At 37.9% G+C, this 19,270-nt stretch overlaps 1 protein-coding gene across 1 annotated transcript in view; it reads left to right on the top strand.

The window, feature by feature from the left end:
* LOC111874639 (homogentisate 1,2-dioxygenase) overlaps positions 1-18,960 on the top strand; it is a 31,425-nt gene extending 12,465 nt beyond the window's left edge. The window contains exons 5-10 of the mRNA XM_023870295.2: positions 763-842; positions 3,402-3,501; positions 11,060-11,286; positions 12,352-12,478; positions 14,501-14,682; positions 14,909-18,960. Coding sequence (XP_023726063.1) covers positions 763-842; positions 3,402-3,501; positions 11,060-11,286; positions 12,352-12,478; positions 14,501-14,682; positions 14,909-15,052 — 860 coding nt within the window. The 3' untranslated portion in view covers positions 15,053-18,960. The remainder of the gene's footprint in view (positions 1-762; positions 843-3,401; positions 3,502-11,059; positions 11,287-12,351; positions 12,479-14,500; positions 14,683-14,908) is intronic.
* Positions 18,961-19,270: the final 310 nt, after the last annotated feature.

The raw sequence follows: 19,270 nt of genomic DNA, 5'->3' as shown, positions 1-19,270 counted from the left end.
CGGATCATACGAATCACAGTCAAACCACTGTCTTATATTTTCCTTGGTGATTTCTTCACCACCATGAATTTGGTTAGCACAGCTTTCTCAGGTTTTTCTCTTCTTCATTCCGCTTGAATTAGTAGACGAAGCAAAGGAAATTAATTGATTCTTTTGTTTTTTCAAATCACGAACAGTTTGTTCTCCCATACCATATTGCATTGCAAATTGTTTAACTACAACTCTTTTTCCCAGCTAATTGATAATTTCAAGTTTCTGTTGAATACTTAACACAACATGCTTCCTTTTACACCCTGACATTTTGCTAAGGCACTTGAAGATCGATACAAGGAGACTAACTGGGGCGGTGTATCTGTCCTTGAAACTTTCCACAAATCCTTGCATTCTTTCACCCCTACCCTAGAACATTGTGTTAGCATAACAGGACCAAAAAATGCAGAGCTCAGTTGACACTACCGTGAAAATAGTGTTACAACTCACCATGTGAAACAAAAGTGAATGAATATTAAAGAACATATAAGCCTCAAAAGAGCCCCGGTTAAGCCACAAACTGGTTTATCCGCCCCCGGATAGTTGAGTATACTGACATAAAGGCATGAATCATTATGTGTATTGGTATATGTGTATAATGTAAGATGTTCAAAATAGAATTATGCAGGCCCTAAAATTACTGTGCAGTTTTTTAGGTGCAACATTTCATCTTTGTTACTTTCAGGCCTGTTTGTTCAGTATGATAAATTATTAATATTTCCATTATTACAGTCCCACAGCAGGGAGTTCTGGATATCACTACAGAGTTTGGCAAGATGAGAGTGGAGCCCAATGAAATATGTGTCATACAGGTGAGAGTTTGTTTTGGGTAGTAGTTCTCACTGTTTTGTTATATGGAGAGTACAATTGGTGTCTGTGCCAGGGCCTTTCTACCATGTATGCTCACTGTGTGGATTGTCACCTATCCTACCTGTTAAACTGTGGAGAAGTGAGACTATAGCTGCACTGTAGAATGAAGGTTACTTGTAGGCTTGCATTAACACTTATCTCCCAGAATTATTGATCTCTGCATAAATCACAGGCCACATAATCTTCCTTGCACCCAGACACATCAGACATCAACTTTCACATCACAGATTTGAACTTCATGTATAAGATATGGATTTCTTATTCTGCAGTACCTCTTGTTTTATATGCTCATGTGTCTGCTGAAATAAAAGTGAGCCCTATCTGGGAAAAGAAAATGCCAATTTGGGATCAGGCTTGGCATGATGATTTAACTAAAGATAACAGTCACAGGGATTACTCTCACGTGACTGCAATGGTTGCACAAATGTAGTCCTGTAAGACCATAGTTTGAGAAATTTTGTCATTGTCCTCACAGATCTTCTTTTTTTAAGTGCCATTTTCTGTGCAAGATGCGTAAGATTTTTAGGAGGCGAATGTTATACCTGTGTCCTCCATTTTGTTTGTGTGTGTTAGTGTTGGAAGCTGATGTTTGGGTTTCCTGCCTACTAACACACCAGTTGTTCTTAATTTATTGACAAGACTGTGATAATGTTTCTGTGGGTAAGTCAGACTCCTGGAAACTTTCATCTGAATTTTTTCTGGCCCTTTCTAGGGAATATACTGCCACATATTAGTGATTAGAGGTGTTGTTTGATTTGGTAACTGGATTTATTGGATTTTTGAAACTCGTTAACTACAAGAAATTATAGGGCTGTCGCTAATTCATGCTTTTTAAGTTCACTAAAGCTTGCAGTAAGTCTTCATAGTCAGCTTTCATCATCATCATTACTTGGTAATGGCTTTCAACGTTGTAGATTCCTCAGCTTCTGGGTTCACTGGCTTCTGTCCTTGCCTGCCAGTGACCCTCTGGCATCTCCCATGGCTCCAGGTATGTCTCCACCTTCCGAATTCCTTAGAGCCAAAGTCAAAGTTACGTTATAGACAGTGTCACGTAACTTCGAACAAGGCCCCACATTTCTAGTCAAATCCCGTGCATAGCTTGTGGTGGGAGGAGTTTCTTAACACTCGTTCTTCCACTTTCACCGACCCCTCGTGTTTTATTGAAACTACCCTATTCTCTTTTCAAAGAACATATTAACAATAATACAAATATATTGTCTCTCGTCATGCAAAGAAAAATTCGTTTAATATGTATTACTAATTTATACTTTGAAAATTAAAATATAATAGTCATATGTAATGAAGAAAAGAATTTAGCCATTCGTCGTTGAAGTACATGTAGAATTAACTAGTGTGTCCATGTTAAAAATGTAGTCTATATCGTGAAAATTAAAACTGGTCATACCTCATATCTCTTATTTACTCATCATCATCTGACGTTTTACTATCTGATGTGATGATTATATTGTCTGTCCTGGTGTCGATATCCATTTCCCTTGTGAAGTACTGGTCCTCTCGATTTTCCATTTTATTGCAATATGCTGCCCAGTCTTCAGCAGAAATGGAATTAAATTTCTCCTCTGCTAGACACATTGCATCGTCCAACTTAAATGTCATGTTCCATTGGCCCAGCCAATTTTTAATGGTGCCCCACACCATCTCAATAGGGTTAAGGTCTGGCTGATAAAAATCTGGTCCTTAATCATAACACAATTACTGAACTCTGTCCTTATAAATCTACAGTTATTTGCAGTTTACAACTACATGTTCCAGTAGTTTCTGTGTCTGGAGTGATCATAGTGATTGAGCTTGATCACAAGTTGACATTTCTTGAGTTTTATTTGTATCATTATGTGGACACACAAAACAACAGCTACTTGAGCACAAGAAATCTGCATATTACACACAAAGTTCCACCCTGATGTCAGAGTTCATGTTTGGTTCACCCTGTATATAGGTGCAATTAATTCTGAGAGACATATCAGGCAGATGCCACAAGTGCAGCAGTAAACTTCACTGAGTGATGTAGCTCCAGTCTCATAGTGCCACAACTGACTGACTGGGATAGGCAGCAACCCATACAGTGAGCATACATAGGAGAGGAGAAAGTCTCTGCCCCGTCACAGTCACAATGTATTCTCCCTGCAGATGCACATTTCATCATCATCATCATCATCATGATTCCCAGCATTAGATCTATACAGTATTTTATGGATATTAGTAACTTAAATTCTTCCTAAGTATCTTCTGATTTTGATTAAATTCAAGACCGTGGTATCATCAAGATATTTCTTTTAAATGGTCATCTACAATTCTCACAACAATTTTTTTTTCTAATTTATTGTCATACCTATTTTGGGTTGTAAATAAAAAAGCATTTCCTGTGATAAGCATAGGTGGCCATTTACAAGACAAAACCTTGATCTCTTTGTGAGTTGATGTTTCATAATTTCCTTTGGGATCCTATATGCATTAACAATTCAGAATGAATTTATTCTCAGCAAGGGATGCGATTTTCTGTCAGTGTCAGCGGATCAACACGTGGCTACATCCTAGAAGTATTTGCTGCCCATTTTCAATTGCCGTATCTAGGACCAATTGGTAAGTCTTGACTAATGTGTCTAAAGTATGTGTATATCACACACTCTCTATAGAATTATCCCACTATAGAGTTCTCATTTTTTATGTGGCCCCAGCCAGAATCTTATATAAGACCATACTTATTTCCCTTTCATACGATTTAAAATTATAATAACTTTGTGCTCATTATGTTTGAAACTTCTGATCATTCCATGTTTCTTTGTCATCTGTTATTCACATTTTATTGCTTTATAATTTTCACCTAGAGCAAGAAAATTCTGATTTTTTATAATGGAAGAGGAAGTATTTTTTAGTTTTGAAAACAGCTGTCACTGTATTACCAAACTGAAAAGAAATGATTGAACAGTACCACAAATTAAGAAGGGAGAGATTTTGTCTGTCCAAAGAGATCTACTGCTGGAATTAAAATGAAAAAATGTATGTGAAATATATGCTCTGAGTATAGGACACACAGACATCATGGATAAAGCTCCAGGTTTGAAAGTTGCCCACAGATAGGGCATAGGGGATAGGTTCAGCGAATGCAGCAGTCGCAGAAGTTTCTGTCTAATACCCCTCAGTAGGAAACATGAGGTGGACAAGTAAGCAGCATGCGTTTGCTGTCGAAGCCTATTTTTTGAACAACCATTCATACGTAGTAGTGCAGCGTGCGTTCCATACTCACTTCGGAATTAAGCCCAGAGGTCCAGTTCCCGAACGGAAATCGATTGTTTTGTGGGTAGAGGACTTTAGGACAACTGGGAGTGTGGTGAAAAAATCATCAGGACGACAACAGACAATTACAACGCCAGAAAATGTGGAGGCAGTTCGACAGTCGATTTTGAGATCTCCAAGACGCTCCACTTGCAAACATGCAGTTGCCCTAGACATATCCAATCGTTCAGTGTGCCAAATTCTTCACGAACATCTTAATTTCCATCCCTATAAGATGGTTGTGCAAAAATTGTCACCACGCCATTTCCAGAACCGAATAACAGCGTGTGAAACGTTATTTGAAACTTTACCCCCTAATGCGCTTGTTTTCTTTAGTGATGAGGCACATTTCCGCCTATCCGGACATGTCAAGAAGCAGAGTATGCGGTACTGAAGTGGTAACAATCCCAGAGAGCTCCATGAGAGGCCACTTCACAGTGATAAGGTGACAGTATGGTGTGCGTTGTCGACAGTTGGAGTTATTGGCCCTTATTTTTTTGAAGAAGACAGTCATGCAGTTACTGTCAATTCACAGCGGTATGTGGACGTGACTAAAAACTTTTTCGAACCAGCTCTTGAAGAAATGCATCTAGGAAATGTGGTTCCAACAGGATTGTGCCAAGGCCCACACAGCCCAAGCTTCGATGACAGTTTTGAGGGCAAAGTTCCCGGACGGCTCATCTCGCTTCAAGGTGACATCCCGTGGGCAGCGCACTCACCTGATCTAACGGCCTGTGATTTTTTTTATGGGGATACCTTAAGGCAGAGGTTTTTAAACATCGCCCCACAAACCTGCTTCAGCTGAAGAATGTTATTCGGCAGGAAGAAGCCCAAATTCCGGTGCACATGTTGGAATGTGCAGAGGGGAACTTCAGAAAACGGTTGCATCAGTGCATAGAGAACAGTGGCCACCACCTTCAAGATATTTTGTTTCAAAGTACAGGATTTAAAACTTTAAGTATGTTCTTTCCTTAGTTAAACATAAATTTTGTCTATCAGCAATAATTTTTCTTTTATTCGCCTACAAAAAAGGGAAGTTTCTGCGCCCTACTCTGTATATATATTTACTATTATGTTCAATGTTTAATGGATATTGTGGTGAGTTTTTTGTTTTAAACTTTATTACATTTGTTTTATCTATGAGTAGATTCAGGGACAGCTTGTTTGCAGGAAACCATTTACTCATATGAGAGAGAACTTTGTTTGGTATCATACAGAAATCATCTAAATTTTTACTAGAAATTATGACACTAGTGTCATCAACAAATATTGTGGGTATTGATGAGGTTTTTAGTTTAGGAGGGAGGTTATTTACATAAATTAGGAAAAGCCCTAAAATTGACCCCTGGGGAACTCCATGCTTTATTGGTCCCCAGTTTGAGTAGGTACTTCGGGTTAAATTTTATGATTTTATTTCAATATTTGTTTTCTTTTGTTAAGTAGGATATGAACCAACTTGCTGTTGCTCCCTGAATGTCAAAAAAAAGTGATGTAGTATATAAAATTTTGTGATTTACACAGTCAGAAGCTTTTGCCAAATCATAGAATATTCCACCAACATGCATTTCTTGGTTAATAGATTTTGTACACTGGCTGTTAGCTTAAAGGCTGCATTTTTAATGGATATTCATTTCCTGAAGGAAAGTTCTGTAACTAGTATATTATTAGTTTGTAAATAATGGCTTGACTTCTTGTTCATAACTTTCTCAAATACTTTAGAGAATGTAGTTAACAGTGAAATTGGCCTGTAGTTTTTGACATACTAGTTTTTCCCATTTTTTGTACAGTCGTCTTACTACTGAAATCTTAAGATGATAAGGAAGATCCCTCTGATAGTGGGTCATTGCAGATGTGAGCTAATGAGCTGATTAGAGATGCACAAACTTTTAAAATTTGTCTTATAATTCTATCATAACCTGATGAGCTTTTTGCTTTGAGGGAATGTATTATACTTATTTATCTCAGTTTCAGTGGTTGGAATGGTCTTAATACCAGGGGATTTTCCAGGAAATGCCTCTTTTAAAAATGAAATGGCATCACTTTTTACTTCCTGATAGAAGCTTATATTCTTAGTAATTAACAGAAAAAAATTGTTGAAGTTATCAGCAATTACTTCTGGGTCCTTTACTTCTTCATCATTTATAAGAAGAGATGGTGTGGGAACATCCCACATACTATCGCGCTGTTTCACCGGTCCACGGACAACACTCACTCCTAAGTCAATAGCACATTGCTCCACATTGCTGTCAGCTCTCATATTTATACAGCACTCGCCGTCCAGCTCACTTGTAACCATCACATGCGCTAGCCAATAAGTGCTCACAATAGCAACTACAAGTCTAAGCTCCGCCCACCAAGTTTGGTATAAAAGGCGCAGCTCCAACCCAGCAATCATCAGTGACCACATCAGCCAGTCAGCCATCACACATAGTCCAGAGCAATCAGTCTTCGGAGTCATCGGCTCTTCACTGCGTCAGGGACGGTGCCTTGGCTCTCTGGCGGTCATGCCCAACACACTGCGCAACTGACACATCTGCTGCCACTCCAGCAACCGCGCTCCACGACCAGACGTCTTCTAGCAACCACGCTCTGCGACCAGGCAACTTCTGGCAACTGCCGCACTGCGACTGGACAACTAACTCAGCTGCCGCAACATTAGCCAACACACCGTAGCCAACATCTAGTTCTACTGGCGCACGCAGCCCTACATCACGGGCCAGGCAGACCAGCCGAACAGCCATAAAACTCTATCTACCGCGGTGGAATAATGTATATTGGAGTATTGACAAATCTCACAGTGGTATCTGTTTACTCAGATGTAATTTTCCTGTTTCATGTTTTATTATACTCATGCTGTTTTTAACTGCTTATCCACTTTTGCTCTAAGCCTATGATAATGTTACCTTTTATCCTGTTTTAAAATCCTGCTCAGGATTTTGCAATACTTAATGTAATATACTCATTTGTTGGATTATTACTACTCCTACTCCTGCCAGGATCTCCAATCGGCCATCATGTGTGCATGTCTGGCGTCGGCCTTTTCTTCAGCAGAAGTCCAACATCTGCTGCGTCTCCATTTTGTACCAGTAAAATACTCGATGCACAATAATTTGTTTATGGCATGTTTAAGTTCGTAACCAATTCTGACACCAGTGTTACGTGTTTTGTGTGTCACACAACAAATAAATCCGCGTAGGTCTCAAATTCAGTAGAGCCTTTATTGTCCTTCACTGATACAATCACACGCTTTACAATCATTATCACTTGCAGTATTACAATGATTGCTTGCAATATCTCGGCCAGTACATCTGTATCTCTCGGCGTCTATCGTGAGACTCTTATCGAATGTATTGCCTTCTTATATGTCTGCGGCCGTTGCTATGCATTGGACCTTCTGTTGTAACCGTGGAGACTCCTCTTAGATCTATAATATCACTATTGTTGTTTCCAATGCAATGGTCTATTCCAGCGTTTCCATAGAAGTGGCTCTTCTGGATTCCAAACACGTTACAATATGTACAGACTCATTCTATATTTGCAAGATATTTTTCTTCCTTGTGTAATCCAGTCATTTTTTATTCTACCTACACTTTATTTTGGGTAGGAAAACTAGCTTCAAATATATTTAGAAAAATATATAAAAAATAGTTAACTTATAGTTTGTATCCTTATTTTTTAAAACAGGTTCCAATGTTTCACTTTCAGATAGATGCTGAAATTGAGCAATGGTTTCATTATTTATTTTTCTGGTTCTCTGTTTAAAAGGTATTAAATTTACTTCTGTACTAGTGACCAGAGTGGTTTGAATGGCTGTTGTACTGCGATGTGGAAAGCAAATGGAAAAACTACCACATTATCACTCTTTCCACAAACAGAAGATCACATTAAGTGGAGGAACTGTTTTGGAAGAGACTGTGGACCTGTCGTCTGACAGATTACTGATGAATGAATGAAGGAATTAAGTACTGTGGTCTGAGAGACCTTTGGCTGTAGGAGATGTACAAGAACAGCTTAACCTCATACTGTCTATAAAAATATCAATGGCTGTACTCGAATTTGAATTCCTGTTGCAAAATTCACAGTGTGTGACAAATTGTATGGCTTTAGTAAAGAGATTACTTGTATTTTATGGTTATTTTCATTTAAATAGTATGTGTTCATGTCTGCCCAGATTATAAACTCAGATTTGGATTATACATATAGTTTAAAGTTGCATCTAGTCTCCTTAGAAATTCACTAATATCTCCTGAAGGATCTCTCTACAAGCTTAATATAATAAGGTTGCTCCTTGCACTGAAGAGAAATATAAATTTTACTGAAATATTGATCTGCCCTAACAAAAATACACACATGTCCTCTCTGTAGGCCTTTTCAGCAAAAGCTGGAGTTTAATAAGCCACCGTTCATTGTGAGGTGCAGCAGCTCCTGTTCAACCTTGTGATGAGGGTTTATGTTGTATATTTCAAAAGAATGTTAATTCACTTTTGCTTCTCAATCCTCTGATATGCTGGTGAAAGATATTTATTGAGTTGGATGATTGTGCTTTTGAATTTAAGCTAAAAAAGGAATCACCCTAGCATGGGTTATAACAGGAATACTGCTTGTACTTGAAACGTGACCACCAGCATCCCTCTCAGCAATAAGTTGCGTGAACTTCTTCTTGCTTCGAGAGTTTAGGTGCAGGCCATGCATAGTGAAATCTTCCCTCAAAATAGATGATGTGTCAGTAACAACGGTGGGAGTCATATGCCTCAACAGGACTCAGTCAAGCGGCAAATTTTATGCTCCTAACCTTCCTATTCATCCACATCTTGTCATGCCTCTCCAAGAAACACAGTCACATGTTCATAGTGTTTAAGTATAGAGTGCATGGGTGTAACATGTTCAAATGATGATTATAGCGTATGTTTGTATGAGTATAGCAATTTTTATGACAAATTGTAAGATAGGTAAAATGGTTCCCATGTTCTCATACCTGGTTTATTCCAGTAGTTGAATTACAACTACAAACATATTTCAGATGTCTCAGAAATACAAACACATTTCTATACGTGGTGTGTTCAAAAAGTATCGAACCTTCTTTTTTCCCCCATAAACCAATGAAACGTGGGAGGCTCCCTTCGGTGGAGATGTGGAGGGGACATTCATGCGCAGTCGTGAATTTTTTCCCGCCCCCAGAAAGCGTCAGTCGCTGGCAGTCGGCCTATGAGTGAAGACGTGTAGTGAGCACTCGTCAGATTCCAGTAAGGTGTAAAATGACGGAACAACATGAGCAGCGATATTGTATCAAATTTTGCCAAAAGCTTGGCGATACCCAAGTGGAAACCATTCACAAGATTCAACAGGCTTTCGGGGACAATGCCATGAGCAACTCACGGATAAAGGAGTGGTACAACCACTTCAAAGATGGCCTCCGCAAAATTCATACCAAAACTGCTAATAATGGAGCAGAAGCAATGCCATCTGGAAATCGCACAGGACATGCTGGACAATGCAAACAGGATCCCCAAATTTCTGAACACCGTGATCAGGCGATGAGTTGTGGGTTTATGGGTATGACCCGGAAACCAAGATGCAGTCATCACAGTGGAAACATCCGACATCCCTGAGGCCAAAAAAAGCAGGGCAGGTCCTCAGCAATGTCAAGGCCATGTTGATCGTTTTCTTTGACTCCCATGGGGTTGTGAATCATGAGTACGCACCACAAGGCCAAACCATCACAAAGGAATACTACCAGGTCCTTCGTCGCCTTCGTGATGCTGTGCAGAGCAAATGAGCCGATCTGTGGGCAGCAAAAACTTGGCAGCTCCATCATGTTAACGCACCCACCCATTCTCCACATCTGATTCAGACTTTCGTCGCCAAACACAACATCCCTGTGGTTTATCAGGCTCCCTACTCCCCCGACATGGCTCCGTGTGACTTTTGGCTAATTCCCAAGCTGAAAATGCCACTGAAAGGAACCCGATTTGAGTCAAGAGAAGACATCATGTGGAATGCGACAGCTGGGCTGATCACCATTCCAAAAGATGCATTCCAGAAGTGTTTCCAACAATGGCAGAAGCACTGGGAGAAGTGTGTGCATTACCAAGGAGACTACTTTGAAGGGGATTAGGGTTTTGTATCTCCAAATCAATAAATGTATTTCTGCCGACCAAAGGTTCAATACTTTTTGAACACACCACGTATATACCTTTGATCATGTTGATTTATATTGAATGAAGGGAAATATTTCCAGTTTTTGCTAACTCAGTTATATTTGGTCTCAGTATATTTGGGTAATATGTTGAAAATGTAGAATTGTTTTCATTTTCATTTTCAGAATTTTGATTCAAACATTGTGATCTGTCATTACCAGTATTTTAAAAATGTCATGTATGAACTTCATGAACTTATGGGCCATATTAGTTATGAGGTGATAAAAGTTGCATACTTCTGTTAAATATGTTTACAGAGGAAAAATACCTTCTGTGATATGCTGCCATGTGACTTTGTACAAAGCTGTCTATGTTTTCAAGAAACCTGCTGTCTCCATCTCTCTTTTCTATTTAAGAACAGAGGCAGCAAATTCCTCTGAAATCTGTACAGTGTAACCCCACAGAAGACCATGATCATCATATTCAGACTTCACATTTTCATAGATTTTCATGATGATAAACTTTGTTTGAAGTGTTCTGATCTACAAGAATTTGATGTATTCAAATTTTGCTATAGTGCTTTACTTGTCTGTAAAACATGTATATTAGCTTGTTTATTTATTTTATTTGTGCTTTATTTGCCAGTCTCTGCCATACTGTTCAGAAAATAATTTCCCAAATCTCTTTCATAAATGTTCTTACATAACGTATATATTTTTATTTTTCAGGAGCAAATGGTCTTGCCAACCCCCGGGATTTCTTATGTCCTGTGGCATGGTATGAAGACAAAGATGTGAAGGGCTATCAGGTGGTATCCAAGTTTCAGGGCCACTTGTTTCAAGCTGAGCAGAACCACAGCCCATTTGATGTTGTTGGTTGGCACGGCAGTTATGTTCCATACAAATACAATCTGGCCTTATTCATGGTCGTCAATGCTGTGCAGTTTGATCATTGTGTAAGGGCCTTGAAAGATAGGCATATCTTATTAATCTTAATAGTGTGCATCCTGTTGTGTGTCATAAGTAAGATATACAAAAGTACAGGGAGATCGAAAAGTCCCACACATCAAACTAAAAGATGTTATAAATTGTATTGCAGTTAATATAATTATATCTCCTACCACTATATGGTACTGTAGGAATACTAAAAATGAGTAGAAACGCCATCTGTTGTGTAACGGTCATACAACATCTACAGTATAGCTTTGTTTATTGCATGACAGACATGTCATTTTCCCAAGAATGCGTTTTCATGGTGGAACATTATTTCGCCAGTCGTTCTTATGCACATATCGCAGACAAGATTTGTCGGGAATATCTGGATTCTTCAGTTCCTAACAATGCGATGATAACGAGAATAATCAACCAATTTTGAGAATGTGGATCAGTTTCAGATAGGAAGAGATCCAGGATACCGGTCATTTTGACTGAGGCTAAACTGGCCAATGTGGAGAAAATGTTGCAGTGTTCCCCTTCAGAAAGCCTGAGGAGATTATCAGCGCAATCAGAGATTTCATATGGATGTGCTCAGAAAGCAATGAAGAATTTACACCTTCGTGCATATCGTGTTTGCTGTGTGCAGGAACTGAAGGACCTGAATATAGAAAATCTTTAATCTTTGCTGAGACATAAGGAAACAGGATGATCCTGTTATAAGTCAGATGTCTTGTCAGCCTGTGGTGCACGTAGTTTGGATCACAGTCAGTGTAAAATATATTGACATGTAAGAGCATCCAGGCTTTACAAGATAAACATTAATTTCTAGCTTAACTTCCTGAGGGAAGGGAAGAGGAGAGGTATAAGAAGTGTTGTTTTGTGGGTTACCTTGTGGGACATATGAAACTTTTTGTAAGAGAGAGTGAGAGAAACAGCAAAATCTCAAGACTCAGTGATTCAGTCTACGTATTTGCCAATACAGTTATAGTGCATATGCTGAATTAACTTCCTTGGTCTATTCCACATAAAATATTTCCTTCAGATGAATATTAATTTGTAATTCACATGTTATGATTTTATGTTAGGATCCATCCATTTTCACGGTGCTGACATGTCCATCCAACAGGCCAGGAACAGCCATTGCTGATTTTGTAATTTTCCCTCCGAGGTGGTCTGTGCAAGAGAACACCTTCCGCCCACCCTATTATCATAGTGAGTACATCATATGTTCAGCATTACCAACATTACAGATATAATACCCTTGATCTTCGACTTACAAATGAGCTAAGTTCCGAACACCATTTGCAAGTCAAGTCATTCTGAAGTGAAAGGAATAATGTAGTTAACAGTAGACGAATACCTAAGTTTATGAATCAGCCTATTTAATCTGTAATACTGTTATGTAGTTCACCTCACAAATGAATGTTAAAGCACATTACATATCCATACAGATAAGAAAGAAATAAATGAATAACAGTTCTTATGTTATTCGTACATATGGATATTCAGAAGTCAAGTGTTCATATTGTGACATGACGCCCATCACTGGTCAGTGGCTAGCAATGCTTAGGAAACTGTTGCCCCAGAGATGAAAGTAACAGTGGGGTTTCCACCATTACAAAGAAGCTAGCAATATCTAAGCAACGAATTGTTTGAAACAGTAAACATGTATTCCCGCGACAAGAAAATCGTTTGCATAGCAGCAGGAATAATGTATTCCCGCAGCAACAAGAGATTCATTTGCATAGCAGTGGGTGAAACTAAACCCTTCAACAAAGTGTTGCCTGCCTGTTCAGCCCAAGTACAGGATATAACAGTCCAACTTTGGCAAGAGACCAATAGAGTTTGTATCCAACTAGAGCAGAAGCAAGTTCATATCCAACAAGAGACCAGGCAGTTTAGCTTCAATGAGAGCTAGGGACACTGAGATCTGAGCACAGCAGAAGACACTTCACCGAGAATAGCGGTGCAAAAGTGTATGACATTGAAGAGGAAACGTCCGAAGACATTATAAGTGTGAATAATTGTATTTGTGAGTGTAAAGAGTCTAATAAATATTCATCCAAATCTGAGACCCACGCAAATTTTCTTGTCGCGAAACCTAGGAAACACGTGACGCCCTTATAAACTGAGATAGGATGAATGAAAAGAGCAATAAACTGCAAAGAATCACATCCAAATTTCAGGCAGTATTTAAACCTTCATTCATTTTTTTTTATTTCTCTGCGAATTTACAATCTACTCATGAGCACAACCCATCATTACCGACATTCAGTACTACTGTAATATCAGATTTTTAACCCACCACACTGAAAGTACATGTGAGGTTTGATGTTTAAACTAGCAATTTCAACTGAGTATTGTTTGATCACCCTCCTTACAGCTCTGATCTTGCTCCAAGTGACAACCACCTGTTTACTTACGTGAGGAAGTGGTTTGGCATCATAGCCCATCAACAGTAATGGTTAATGAAAGGTATCAAAACATGGCTGAGCTCACAGGCAGCAGTTTTTTGACACAGGCATACAAAAATTTAATTCCCTGGTACAAGTACCTCAGTTCTGGCATTGACTACACTGAGTAGTAGCATGTTTGTATTTTTTCTTGTTATTGCTTATTTTGTTAACAGCTCACTCAGGTTACTTTCCAAATGGCCCCCATACTTTTAAAATTCCCAAAGTATGATGAAGTTTGTCATATGCTTAATCTTCAAGGCACATTATGGGCAGTATCCTCAGAGATAATTGTGGAACATACTCGACATTGTGGCATTCCTTTGTGGTACAGGGATTGCTTCCATTTTAGCTTCAGGTTTTTGTCAAGATTTTTACTGGCCCATGTAGTCTGTTTTATGGGGATTTTTAAACAAAATATTGTATTGCTGCCTGCATTGTACCGAGTGTTGGAGTCTGATATGTCTCTCTCTTTAATTAATGGTTCATACAAAGTGATTTAATCTGTTTTTATCTAGGTGCACATAGCCATTGATACTGACATGCCTTTAAACCCATGACACCCATAGTATGGGTGTCAGTGTTTAAAGTTTCTAATTTTGTTTTTTTCCAGTGAATGGTTTAGGAGTAATAACAACAATTATGACTATCATCATAATTTATTTATTATTTAAAATATCACAACAAACATTGACACTGATCTTTATCTTTGCATTTTATAATTGTGATTATCCAATGAAAATTGCAGAAACATTCTCTTAATTTTTTTATGCTTGGTTAGGAAACTGCATGTCTGAATTCATGGGTCTGATATTTGGAAATTATGAGGCAAAGAAAGAAGGATTTCAGCCTGGTGGTGCTACACTGCACTCAGTGATGACTCCTCATGGGCCTGACACACAGTGTTTCGAAGAAGCTACCAATGCAACTTTGTGTCCCACCAGGGTGGCTGATGGCACACAGGTAAAAGCCAATGGCATAATTTCTTATCTATGGTTGTTACACAGTGCTTACAGCATGAAATAGCAAAATTTAAGCCCCTTTGATATACAACACAAGGAGAGTGTATAAGTAAATTAAAATTCTCATGCACTTATTAAAAGATAAATGATTGTATTATCTGCCATCTAAAGCTCATATCTCTGCATCACTAATCAACCTGATACAATAGAAATTCTTTCATTTACAGGCCTTTATGTTTGAGAGCTCACTGAGTCTTGCTGTCACAAAGTGGGGTGAAGAAACATGCCAAAAGCTGGACAAGAATTACTATAAGTGCTGGCAAGGTCTCAAGAAACACTTCAATCCAAAATGGCAACCTGATGTGCTCTAAAGGTCCATTCAACTTTCAAACACGATATATTCTAAACCATAGCACCCACTCCTTCCTGTAGGTGTTGCCTGAAACTCCTTCATATATCCAGGTATATAAGTAGTTGGAAGATACAGCACAGTGATATAAAACACAAGAGATTGGTTGAATGTGTGAAGTGACATGTAAAGAAACTCAATTGTCTGTCACTAAGCCTACATATTGTTCTAGATTTGTCACCAGTAATGAGACACAAATGTAGCTTGTAGTAATCTCTTCACCAGCCTGCATTTTGGGGTTACACACATTATGGTAATTTGAGTATTTTGTGCATCATTTCACTTCACACATAACTTATTAACTAATTCTGTGGGGCATACTTTAGAAATTGTTGGCTGGTCAGCTGCCTTATATTCAACCTCAGGTTCATTACTCTGTTCACAAGTTGCAACCAGATGTTATCCTGAACTAACTGAATTTGTTCCACTCCTGATTTAAGATGCATTTTAGTGTTATCCTCCCATCTGTACTTCATGATGATGATGATGATGATGATGATCATCATCGATTCAACCTTTTGATCCCTTCCATTCCTCCAGAAGATAGGTTGAACCTTCTAGCAAAGCTTTCGGTGACCAGTGGACCTTCTTTCAGGTGTAGTTCATTAAGTGCTTTGGAGTATGTTCTCATTCTGTCCTTTCATCTTGAATCCAGTCTGTTATTCTGAATCTACCCTTCTCAAAAATATATCTTCTCCTCTTTTAAGGTTTTGTAGCCTTTCTGATTTTGCCATGTGAACTATATGACCTGTATTCCTCTCTCTCCACAGATAATACATGTCCTGGTCACTTAATTCCGTATATGATCATCTCCATAGTATTGGGTGAAGAGTGCAGATTATGAAGCTCTCTGTTATGTTTGCCTATTTCCCTACTACTACTACTTCCTCTTTTCATTTAAAATTAAGTTCTTTTTTTTTTTTTTTAGGATAGGAGTTGTAAAGTTTCTGAACTGAATGATAGCAAGCATTTCCTTAATTTAATGGGTCATTCTTTGGGAACATAAATGTGACTTACTGTAATTCCTAAATATTTTACCTACACCATATTTTTTAAGGTTTATTAGCTAGCTTCATATTATGATTTTCTCCTGTATTTCTGTTATGAGATGTAAATATATACCTAAGTTTCCTGTGTTTATTTTTACACCAACCCCTTTTTTAGTATCTAATGAAACTTCCTTTTCTTTATGGTAGTTATGTTTTAGCCAAATAAATAATCAGCAGCAGCATAAACCTGAAGTTGATGTGATGTATTCAATTTCAGTCCTCCCTGATTTTCTTCAGTGTTCTTACTGGTGTATTCTGAATCACACTTAATACAATGGTAACAAAGAATCTATTTGAAACTACACTGAACAGGACCAATTTGGACTCTTAGAGTCATGCATTCTTAACCTTGAAACTCAATAGAGTAAGTAGTCAACTTCAAGCCTAGATTGCTTTAACCCTAGAGAGAACTGCTGATAGCAACTGAATGGAAGGCTGGTTGGACCACAGAAAGTCTTGATAATGTGAAGAGAAAATCCTACCACTCATGGGAATTGAACCCTGATTCCTCAGTCATCCAGTCCACAGCCTAGTCACCATATAAACTTGGCTCTCTCAGCTCAACAGCATTATACTTCTCACAGGCTCTATTGAAGTCTATACACAGATGATGCAGTATATCATTATGTCCCCAGGATCTGTCAAATCCAGAATCATAGTAGTGTATCAGAAACTGCATGGATCCCCAAGTCATATGTATGGAGTTAATGGTGAGAATAGAATCCTGGTTGAAATTTTGTATTAGGTTGATAAGAGTGATATTTATCAGTAGCTACTAAGTTCTGCTCATACTCAAGCACAATACCGTAACATTACATTCCTTTACTGCTGTCCCATTCCTCCTTATTTCAGATCGAATTCATATAAATTCATTCCCAATCGTCAGTTTGAAAATATTTTCTCTCTCCTTTTGTACTCTGTATCTACTGCTTACTCAATGCTACAGAACCTGTCCAAAGCCAAAAACCCCTTACAAGATTTAGTAACATGCTCAAGTGGTGGGACCATACTTTTGGTTGTCCACAAATTCATATTCAACATATTCACAGGTACATTCCATATGAGGTCATCTCCATCTGCAACTTGAAGACTCATCATGCTGTGATGACAAGGCCACTTAAAATGGTATCACACATAATATATGCAATAAATAAGGCTTTTATGGAATTAAAAACTGGTGAATTCAAGTGGCCTTACTAGCCAACTGCAGCCACCAAACATTTTGATTAACAAATCCTTATAACACTGATTGGTGTAGAGCCTAGATAATGAATACCAAAACACAATTTGATACCAGCATGACGAAACAGACACCTGTTTCAAACGTGTGAAAATCCATTAGTGAAACATAAGGGAATTGTAAAATCTTTAAATAAATGTAAGTACGAGCATTCACTTTGGTGGCACAGAACATGAAGGAAATATATATTCATCCTATTCCAAAAATTTGTCCTCTATTTCTGAATTGAGTACCCTTCACAGGAGCAAATGCAGTGTCTTCCAATGTTCAGCTTTCAAATATCTGCAATTCATGGTCTGAGTTGTTCGTCTTGGCACAGAACACAACTATATAAAATGATGGGAAAACAGTTTTCACATATAATCTTTGGTGTATGAGAAATCTGGCAACAACATAAATATGTAGGGCTTACGGTTATGATGAGTTCCACTTCTGGGATATAATGCCGTGCAGTCCACTGAAAGAAAACCAACATTTCAGAGGAATGTGTTTCCTTCATCTTCAGTATCGAAGAACAAGGTTGCAAGAAACCAGTGTGAAAATAGGAAGCAAGCAGAGGCTCTTGCTAGGCTTGTTCTGTGACCCTGAAGATGAAGGCGACACACTCCTCTGAAACATTGGCTGACTTTCTCAATAGATTACATGGCATCAGAAGAACTCAAAACAATAAATTTTTAATCACGTAATAAGCAATTTCTAAACTGATTCTCCTTTTTATTCTGTTGTGAATCTCGCTTTTGTTTTTTATTTCTCCACATACTTAAATTCATACACGTCTTAAATTATGTCTTGTTCCTCATGATTTCATGTACTTTGATCTGCATTTGTTCTGGCTAATAGTAATGGATGTATACAGTTGTCTTCAAAATTTAATGTAAATACATATGCAACACTATTGAACAATTAACACTAACTGTTTCACACTTCAGAGAAATGCAAACAATGATATTTATAGAATCATAAAAGATGCAAGCATAAACCACAAAGAATGCCCACCTGCCAGATAAGAAATGTGTATAGGTACCATTAAAATAACATGTTACATATAAATACGAAAATGTGGCTAGAATTACTCCTGAATTTGATAGATGGAAAAGGGAATATGTCCACATCTCAGTCAGCATGTATGTTCCCTCTTTCAACTGATACAGCTGCTTTATTTATTCTGAAGACTACTTATTGTGGCATGCTGCTTACAGAATTTGCAAAGTATCTAGTAAAAACTAACACATTTATTCATGGTATATACCAACATCATCTTTAAAATTATACATGAAAGTGGAATATTAGGTTCATAAAGTCATTTTCTATTTATTGACATGTTTTCTGATTTCTGCTCCTGGCCAGTCCTCCTAGCAGAAAACATTACAGTAAAAGTACAAACATGCTAATTCATAATACTGAGCTGAAATTGCATACTGAGATTTGAAAATGTCATTACTATTATAAAAGTTATCTGCCAAGCCATTTGACATTCACTTTCCTCCACAGCGGAAATATGTTCAAAGAGGATACAAACCCTTGGAAATCATTAACTTTTAGAGTTGAAGCTTACAATAAAAACCAGTGTGTTACAGGTGACCAACAGTTTACTCTCTTGAGAGCACTGATTGTATAACACAAGTTACCACTACATTTGCTGTTAAAATAATTAGAACAGGATATGGTCTTTCTTTTTAAAGTTCATGGTTACAGCTGGCACACAGAAATGGGTAAAAGACAATTTTTATTCAAGTGGAGAAAAACTGTGAACACTCCACGAAGATTTCCCAAATGCAAAGTCAATATATCAGGCCAAAACGAATTAAATTAATATAATACACTGAAAATAATGCTTTCAAGTATAGTGCATTATAATATTTATATGAGTTATATGTAAAACATATGGCAT

The sequence above is a fragment of the Cryptotermes secundus genome, unplaced genomic scaffold (genome assembly GCF_002891405.2).
Source record: "Cryptotermes secundus unplaced genomic scaffold, Csec_1.0 scaffold56, whole genome shotgun sequence".
In the NCBI taxonomy this organism is placed as follows: Eukaryota; Metazoa; Arthropoda; class Insecta; order Blattodea; family Kalotermitidae; genus Cryptotermes; species Cryptotermes secundus.
This window is presented reverse-complemented; position numbering and strand designations above follow the sequence as displayed.